At 38.1% G+C, this 10,119-nt stretch overlaps 1 protein-coding gene across 1 annotated transcript; it reads left to right on the plus strand.

Annotated features, from left to right (window-relative positions):
- Positions 1-4,937: 4,937 nt before the first annotated feature.
- On the plus strand, positions 4,938-7,264 carry LOC147856364 (uncharacterized). The gene is made up of 3 exons (XM_087329513.1): positions 4,938-6,021; positions 6,142-6,696; positions 6,793-7,264. The coding sequence occupies exons 1-3, from the start codon at positions 5,092-5,094 to the stop codon at positions 6,889-6,891; spliced, it is 1,584 nt and encodes a 527-aa protein (XP_087185639.1). The 5' UTR covers positions 4,938-5,091; the 3' UTR covers positions 6,892-7,264.
- The last annotated feature ends 2,855 nt before the right edge of the window (positions 7,265-10,119 follow it).

A 10,119-nucleotide genomic window follows, 5' to 3' on the forward strand; every position in this document is an offset into this window, starting at 1 on the left:
GTGGAGGAGGTGCTATTTTCTATAGGTGAAGCTATTTGTTTTATATGGGGTGGTCTTGATTAGGCCAAAATCTTGAGCCCAGTGTTGTTGAGACTGTTAGAGTTGCACAAGTGTTCGATAGTTTTCTAGTTAATTATGTTGCATTTTTCTTTGTAATACTGGACTTTTTTGTATATTGCCTTTGGCCACTTTATGTTAATACCAATGGGGGATACTTTTTATGGGGGGAAAAAATGACCAACGACATAACATATTAACAAGATAGTAGTACCCTTGCAACATTAACGGAAATGATATACCATGACAACACCATACAAGGGTAACAAGGACAAGGCGACATCCATTGTTGTAATACAATGGCGTAAAGCAAAAATGGTTTCTTAGGGGTGACAAGGCTCATAAGAGGTAATGAGGGCAATAGGAAGTGACACATAACAACGAGACCAATGGTAGGATTTGGCAATTGTGGTCCCCCTAAGACCATTTAAAATGCCACATAACATGCGAAAGCATTTGGAAGTCCATCATATGACTTTAATGGAAAACTTTTGTCTATCAACATGGATTGGGGAAAATACGTTTATCACCCATAACTAGATAACGTTGTAAAGTGTTTGTCCAAAAGAAAACACAACATATGACATACTTGATATAGTATATGCATAAGTATATAGTGATTCTTTTGCCAAATGTAAGTTCCTATCTAGTAGCAATTGATAAGGATTATTTATAAATAGGTAAGACATCCAATATATATGCAATATGTGCCAAGCATTTTATTCTTTGATGACTTATTGTCCCTCTGTCTTTTTCAATTCAAAGCTATTTTTAATGGAAATTTGTTGTTTATAACATAAGTAGCTAAAATAGGTTGCAACAACATTGACTCATTATAAGGTGTATACTTTGTTTCACTAATGTGCTTGGAGAGCCTAACATGTTGAAAAGTAAATTTCAAGAGGCAAATATTACATGTATTAGAGAACATCACAAATCATTTATTGAAACTTTTTCCATTCGGCGTTCCTTAAAAATAATACACTAGCTATATGTACATCTATTTCATACCAAATCTTTCATAAAAAAAGTGCTCCATAAGAATGAATTCATGAATTTTGTTGATATTGAAAGCTTTTCACACCTACATTTGGGTCAAATGTACAAAAAGCAAAGTGAATGCATATACACGAAGTGTATGACATGATGGCAAATGCTCATATAATCCATTTATGTCAAAACTATATAATAAATTTGATTACTATATGATGTGATCGTTTTAATGATGATATATTTGAAGTTGTTAGGTTTTTTTACCAAAGTACTATGATTTGGACGAATTAGATGCATACACATGAAAGTGGTTTCAAGTGTTACCTTATGCAACCATTTCGGGAAGGATTCGTGTGCATTGATTAGTAAACGAAGAGAAAGATTATCTTCTATTTTGGGGATGAGAAATCATTTAGGGATAAAAGCATGTCATAGTCAGGGAAAGATTGTTGTATTAAGTGATGAATTGGCATTGGGAACAATATTTTCCATTTACAAGAATGAAACTTTGAAGTTTGCCTCTCGTTTTGTCGATATCGTTAGTTGCATATGAAAGAGGGGTTTTCAAAGATGACAAAGATCATAAATAACGCTCTTACAATCTTGACTATACTAATGTTTGTGTTCATTGATACACCAAATAGAGTCCAAGTTTGAAGAGGTTAAGCAAATCAAACGATTTGATGAAGCTTAGATGGGTGTGAAGAATCAAAGAGCTAGATCATTGATAATAACATAGTGTTGATCGATAAATTTGTCGTGACATATTCGTAGAGATTTCATCTTTCGATAATGTTATGTTAGGTTCAAGTAAACGTTACATTTTGTTTTTTAGTATAGCAAACATATTATAACAATGCATGGCATTTTCCATGAAAAAAAAAGTATGGTGGAGTTATAAAAATGTCTTCCATTTGTGCTTTTTGCACAATTGACAAAAAACTTTGGAATGTCAATGATTTGCAAGTTAGAAATTTGCCATTTCAAACAAACGCGGCATGTTTTAAAAATGCAAGTCCCATAATATTGTGGGTGGCATGTCAAATTTTAGCATTGATCATGACAAACAGGAACGACGATGACTGCAAACCACCACCAAAATATGGACAACAACAACGATGACAAGTGAGCGTAGTAGAGAGAGAGAGAGAGTAAGCTTAACAAATTCTCATAATAATAATAAAAGTAGTAGTGCAAGGATCGCCTTTTCTTTTCTTATCACAAATAGAGAATAATGGTAATATATATGTGTGAGTATATAAATATAGTTTTTACTAGAAGATAACAAAACAACCACTCACAACATGATTTGGGCTCTCCTCCTCACCATCCAATATATATATCAATAATATCCCCCCCATGTCCTAGCATTTTCACCGAGAAGGGTGAGGACATGCATATGTGTATATACTTTTTATCGCAAAGTAGTAGTAATCCTCCTCCTTAGGGAGGTGTCACGTACAATATGACATGTTGGTTTGATCCATGGATGATAAAATTAGCCTCATCATGGATGATAAAACATCAATTCTATTCTATTCCATTCTATGAGGCCTTATTTATGACATATGGATCTTTGAAGCCTTTCATACAATATTGGGACAACCTTACTCTTCCCAATTGAAAACTCAATTCAATTGTTTCCCTATAGGCTTCTATACACGAGTCCCTTTGATGGCCACAACAATGACTCCCCTTTTCTTGTTAGTTTGGTGTTGGACATGCATTTTCCTCCAATATACAAGATAACTACACGCAACTACAAGCACTATGCCATTTACCCACACAATGTCAATCATACAAGTGTGGATGTCAAAACAATGCGTTGGCCTATGCACATTCCGATGTAGGACATGTATAAACATATCGTGCCAAGAAATAATATATAATTATCCAAGTCCTAGATTTAAAAAAGGTGTTGTTGTTAGCTGGTTTTCTTTGACATTTATAAAAATGACTTTAGCGACAAAGGTATAAATGAGACCCAACCATGTAATAAGCACTACACTATCTATATATTGATATGGAGCATACTTGTGTATGGGGTTCAAAACGATGATTCTCCAATGCGACCTATAGAATTGGTCCTATGTGCATGATAGAGAATAAGATTTACTTGCATGAATTCAAACATAATGGTACCATAAATATTGCATGATCACAAACTAATCTCCCATGATTTAACGATCAATCATTCTTTTAAGAAAGATACCATTGCAACTTTCCATCATATGACCATACAAATATGCATGACAAACTCCCAAGTACCCTCCAGTTTTTATTTGTTTCCCCAAACGCATCCGAAGATTCCTTTGATTTCCCAAAATGCCTTTGGTCAACTCCTAAAAAGAGTGAGGGGGGGGGGGGGGGGGAGTAAATGAAGCATATAAAATAATATTAGAATGGCTTGAATGCATGATTTAGGAAGAGGCGAAGGTGATGAAGACAAACATGGGGTGGAGGCCAAAGACATGAGAGAGAGAGAGAGAGAGAGAGAGAGAGAGAGAGAGAGAGAGAGAGAGAGAGAGAGATTTAATGTCCATAAGAGGCCAATTGCTATCCTATGAGATGGGGACTAGCCATGGGGATTATTAGCCCATTGAGAGGATTGAACTTCAGTTCTCTCAAATTATTGAGTTTGAAGCTACAATGTCAATCACCAAGCTCAAAGAGGGTCTTAAAAAAAAAAAAAGTAGCTTAGTCAACAAGGTTATCTGAAAGATTTGAGACGGTCATGTGTTCACAACCCCTTCGTTGCACACTAGCATCTACTAAATTTGCCATATCCACACAAAACATCCATTGGAAGATGTGCTCGATGTAGCGAACCTTGACACTCTCTGAGAACAAGAAATCTCCACACAAACCCTGATCACAAAAGGTACATTCAACCCCGAGAATCCAAGACGGGCATCTATTAAATCCATCATATCCACACAAAATAGAAGCTACATTGATGCGCTCGGTTTAGTGAAAACCCGACACATTCCGAGAACAAGAAATCTCAAGAGAAACCTTGATGACAAGGTACACCTAGGGGAAGTGTTGGTGTAATTTTTGGCATACATTACATACATTACATACATACATACATCCATCCATACATACATACATTACATACATTACATCCATCCATACATACATACATACATACATACATTACATACATTATACATACATACATACACATACATATATATAGATGAGTGAGTAGTGCAGGGGAGGGAAGAAGATGATCATTGACTCACTGTCTGCTTGATTGGCTTATGATTGCCTTCCTTCCTTTCTTCCTTGGAAAGCAAGAAATCAGCAGAAAAGCAGAAAGCAAGAGGAGAGAGAAGACCTCTGTCTCTCTGTCTGTTATGAAAGATTCCCAAACCCCTGTTTTTTAGGCTTACATACACACATACATATATATATATATACATATACATATATTTATATGTATGGATGAATTACATATACATATATATTTATGTATGCATATCTACTATTTCCATTGATTTTCTCTCTCTCTCTCTCTCTCTCTCATGGCTTTTTGATTTTGGGAAAGACGAAGGAAGGTGAAAGAAGCAGAAGCTTATTCGCCATAGCCTCATCTCACCTCCCTCCCTGTCTTCTTCTTCTTCTTCTTCTTCTTCTTCTTCTTCTTCCTTGTGTGTGATTGTATTACTCATGACTCAAACAGATCTCAGAGCTTATTTGAAGGCATCGATCGATCTCTAGGCAGAGAAATTAACTCCATCCAGCTGTCCCTGTCTTCTTCACACATTAGATCTAGAAGTCATGGAAAAACTCCCATCTTTCTTCTTCTCCTGCTGTCTCTGTTCTCTTTCTCCCTGCCCCTCTTCAACAAGTTGAATAAGAAATCGAAGGTCTTCTGTTCGGCGGCTGTAATATATTGTGCACAGATCGACCTTTCTGGGTGCAGATTCCACCATATCCACACCTTCCTGGTGGAAGCTACATACAGACTAGCGTGGGAACACAAACTGTTGGACCGTCCTCGTCCAAGGTGGATTAAGCATACCCTCAGATGTGATGATGAGAGGGGTAGGATCACCGCTTCCAGTAACAACACACCACTCAAGGCCATCCCTGGCCACATCTCTGCTCCTTGCAGCATTACTTCTCACCTCTGTCTTTGCATATTTCCATTTCATTCTATCTTCACACCATAGCTCTTGCAAAGAAGGAATCAATGGTGAAGATAGAGCCATCGCAGATGTGCTCACATCTTCGTTCCCATGGCGATCTTCAGATTTCTCCCGAGATTCTGAATCACTAGATTCTGATTCTGATTCTGATTCATTCCCAGGATTTTTCTTTCGGCATGCCAGGCGGGTGAAACCAAACCGTAACACATCAGATCTCAGTCTCCACAACATAGTTTTCTGCATCGGCGGTGGACATGCATCCCTCTGGCAACAGCGCAAGGAGTTTGTCAAACTATGGTGGAAACCTCGCCGAATGCGGGGTTTTGTATGGCTAGACGAACCCATTATTTCAGTAGATCCCCCTGAACAGCTACCTGTATTAATGGTATCGGAAGATTCGTCATCTTTCAAGTATACCCACCCTGTGGGTAGCCCTTCAGGTATTAGAATCGCAAGGATCCTCGTTGAGACATTCCGCCTTGGCCTTCCCGATGTGCATTGGTTTGTGCTCGCTGATGATGATACCATCTTCTCTACGGAGAATTTACTCCGGGTGTTGAGTAAATATGATGCCAATGAGATGTATTACATCGGAGGCTACTCAGAAAGCCACTTTGAGAATTTCATCTTCAGCTACAACATGGCCTATGGAGGGGCTGGCATTGCCATTAGCTACCCATTAGCCGAGGTCCTTGTGGGTATGTATGATGATTGCATACAAAGGTATTCCTACCTCTTTGGGAGTGATGATAGGCTTCATGCTTGTATCACTGAGCTTGGCGTGCCCATCACAAAAGAACCTGGATTCCACCAGGTATGTTCTCTTTACCTTGTCTCTCTACATAACACAACCTTTAGGCGTTTTCTTAATGTATTTTCTTTCGGGTTCGATATGTAGTTTGAAGTAGTTTCTTTTCCTGGGTTTTGTACATAGTTTGATATCCGAGGAAACCCTCTTGGGCTACTAGTGGCTCATCCAGTTGCACCCTTTGTCTCAATTCATCATGTTGAAGTTTATGAGCCTATTTTCCCTTTCCTTGGAACCCTTGATAGCTTGAGGCTCCTTGTCAAGGCGATGCAAACAGAACCCAGCAGCTTCTTGCAACAGTCGATATGTTATCAGCCCAACCATAAGCTTTCCTTCTCCATTTCGTTGGGTTATAGTGTGCAAGTCTACCCGAGGATCATTTCACCCCGGGAATTGCAAAGAGCTGAACGAACCTTTCGAGCTTGGAATGAGCTAGATTTGGAAGCTGAATTTGACATCAATACAAGGCCCTCACCTTCCGTTTGCGACCAACCATTCCTTTTCTTCTTGGAGGACATTCATGTTGATGAAAGAAGTGGTTTGACAGTTAGTACATATAACCGGCACTATGCTATTGATGATGTAAAGAAACAAGAATTTTGCTGGTCTCAGATTTTCCCCCCTGATGAGGTGCACAAAATCCGAGTGTCAAATAAGCCATTGGATTGGCATTGGTATCTGGTAAAAAGCTCTAGAAATTCGTTTGCTTTCAAGAAGAATAACTGATTGAGAAATTGCAGATTGTGGTTGTAATGCATTCCTTAACCATGTTTTCAGGTACCTCGACGGCAATGCTGCAGTCTCGGTAGTTTAAATAATAAAGTTCTCGATATCACAGTGGATTCTTGTTTGCAAGGCATGGTGATTGCAACATGATTTACACAATCATTTACCACTCGGGCATATTCTTTTTGTGTGCAGACTTACATTCTTTTTGGACTCCATTCATATACATACATTCATCGCACCAAATGCGGACTAAGCTTGGTGTTACCCTTTGCAAGGGTATAATATTATAGGCTCAAATGTGAATGTTTCAATGTGCCCGGCCATATCTATTGTGTATGATAATAGCGATTTGCTATTCTATGTGGCATAAACATGGGAAAGGCTGGAGTAGGAGCTTGTGCAAGTACAAATACAAAGCATAGTTTGGTTCTGATGGATCTGTTGATTATGGTGTTGAAGATCCTTGAAGAGAATCTATTGTTGTATTATTGTCAGCAATAGGAGATGTTTGTTTCATGACTATGACATTCTTTTTAGATTGAGCATGTATATATTTTTGTCACAGTAAATAAAAGCTGTATGCGTGTAAAACAAATGGAGATTGTCTTTGTATTTGTTCTATCACTAGGAGTTTTCGCATCTAGAGTTACATTTGAACTTAAGTAACAGTCTCTCTGTCATTAACACAAGAGCCATGTGGGGGATTGAATTTGTTAAGAAAAAAACATGGGTTCCTTCACGTCCTTGTTGGAGGAGAAGAGACATGGATGAAGGAGACCACTTGTTCACTACATTATTGGCCTTCATGATGCAAATGACAAAGAGCCTTTATATAAGCTTTGAAGCATCTATGTTTATTCAGTGAGAGCCAAGAATTGTGATGTCCCTATCTAGGAGGGCACATGGGATACCTTTTGCTGATTGGATTTAAATTTGAAATAAAGGCAGAGTATTTACTATTGATCATGTGTGCAGAGAGGAGTGTGGATGAATTTGTTAAATTGTAAACTTATCTGTCTGGGTTTTATGTAATACCGATTAAGACATCTATTCCCTATGTCACTAAACATAAAATATTGTCGCGTTTAAGGTACAAAATAGATAAGTAAAAGGTTGAAACCTCTCGACAGAATAGGTTAAAAATGATTGCAAACTCTCGACCATCTACTCTTTAAGTAACAACCATAAATGTGGGGAGCCCATGTCTTAACTATATAAAGTGTGTACTTGCAAAAGATTCCAAACTCTCAAGTATTTGTGTGTAGAGCTTATATTTTCTTGTTAGCGTAAAGGTGGATGATTGAAGCAAAGCTTCTTGTACCAGCACCCGGACATGGGTGTTTTGCTTGCATGACTAGAGTTGGGGGAGAATTAGGGGGGTTTTCGGCACATAAGGCTATGGTTATTTCTATGTGGCATGGTTTGTCAACCAAAATATTCTGACAACTCATCTTAGAATGTGTTTGATGCTAGCCCTAAGAAAATGTCAAGTTCAGACACCTCATAGTTCCCAATCCCTTCTCTCAAATGTCTACGCGTGCATCACTTGATATCTTGCAACAATTATTATATGCAATCGTTATTTTTACATTTGCTTATTCTACAACAATAGTGAACCATTTGAAAGTATACAATTGATATATTACAACAACCGTAAAATATACAAATTATCATTATTTTTACTATTGCTTATTCTACAAGAGTAGTGAATCATTTGACAGTATATTGACTTTGTAAAGCCGCATTTTATGGAAACAATGTGGTGATTTAACATGCATATTTTTTTATCTCTACATTTTCTCATTCAGTCATTTTGGAAAGCCATGAAACAACAGATAAAATTATTGATAGTAAATAGATATTGCGAAGTCATCTTCTAACGACAATATATGGGTTTTCATATCTACATTTTCTTGTTTTGTAAACACTTTGGAAAGGCGTGGAAAACAACACAATGAACACGACTATGGTTGACAATGAGAATATATTGGCTAGGTTTTTCCATAGTTATGGTTGGTTGTGAAATTTATGGATTGGTTTAATAACCCAAGGTTTTTATATTCGATAATAATGTGGCCAACAACATTGTCTAATGGCACAAAGCATCCTTTATTCACTTTGTTTCTATCTAATACAATATGTTTTTTTGTGCCATGCATGTACATACGACCCTCGTGAAGGATGTCACAAGACTCCATGAACTTCCCTTATACTCTTCTCTTTCTCATATTTGCCACTTGGGCAACTACCAATCAAAACTATCCACTCCCTCTTCCATATACATATACATACATACATACATACATACATACATACATATACATATATAAAGATCACATGTCTTCCATTTCAGTTTCACAAAAACGTATTCTCATTCCTTCACACAGTGAAATAAAAAAGGGCTATAGACAAGGCGTGACACACAAGAATGGCATGGAAAACACAGGCGATGAGATCGAATAGAGAGAATGTGACACATCGGGAGCTCTCGTGGCACGTCACGGGAAGCTACGATGGACACGTAAAGGAGAGGAGTGGTGGACATTTGTTGCGGGGGGGAGGCAATCAGAGTGAATCTCGAAGGCCACAAAGTGAATCTCGAAGGCCACCGAGTGAGCTGGTATGTAACAATCGGCAACGGTTCGGTTCGAGAGGGTCCAAACCGAACTGTTAAAATGTTTTGAAACCTGAACCAAACCGAACCGAACCACGAAACCGTTAAACCGTAAAAACCACAGTTTCGTGGTTCGGTTTTAGTTTTCAACATAGGTCAAATTTTTAATTGTTTAAACTTTATAGTATTTCATTTTAATTTTTTTTTACAATTTTAAAGATGTTCCCAAAATGCGAGAATAAGTTCTAAAAATGAAAAAATTGTTTAAAAACAATTTTTAGAATTTTTTAAATTTAAAAAAAGAAGAAAAAAAGAAACCCGTTAAACCGTTTAAACCGCGGATTTTGACTATTGAAACCGAACCGTTAATAAAAACCTAAACCTGAACCGAACCTTTGAAACTGTTAAGCCGCGGTTTCGTGGTTCGGTTTAAACCGAACTGTTGCCGATTGTTACCGGTATGGTGGACATTTGTTGCGTGCAGAGGCGTTGGGAGAGAATCCCAAAGAATCTCGAAGATAGACAGACAGACAGACGAGCGACTTGGTATGGCAAACACGAGAGGTCTCGAGAAGACTCGAGAGAGGATTCACACCATAGGAAGGTCCCAATGGCCGGCCTGCTCTACTCTATGCAGAGCTCCCCATGGGCCATCGCCTTCTTCCTCTGCAGGGGCTTTTGAACACCCCCCCCCCCCCCCTGCAAAAGGCAAAAAAAAAAGAAAAGAAAAGGAAGCTCACGACCAGAAGTAAGTGTGCTGC

This window comes from Azolla caroliniana, unplaced genomic scaffold, assembly GCF_043228905.1.
Source record: "Azolla caroliniana isolate FFs.n. ecotype wild unplaced genomic scaffold, voAzoCaro1.0.p SCAF_13, whole genome shotgun sequence".
Lineage (NCBI taxonomy): Eukaryota > Viridiplantae > Streptophyta > Polypodiopsida > Salviniales > Salviniaceae > Azolla > Azolla caroliniana.

Bases quoted from the DNA above. Each gene is read 5' to 3' on its own strand.
- LOC147856364 (XM_087329513.1), top strand. From the start codon at position 5,092: ATGATGAGAGGGGTAGGATCACCGCTTCCAGTAACAACACACCACTCA. The intron at 6,022-6,141 runs GTATGTTCTCTT...TTTTGTACATAG, and splicing joins AAGAACCTGGATTCCACCAG to TTTGATATCCGAGGAAACCC. The intron at 6,697-6,792 runs GTAAAAAGCTCT...CCATGTTTTCAG, and splicing joins TGGATTGGCATTGGTATCTG to GTACCTCGACGGCAATGCTG.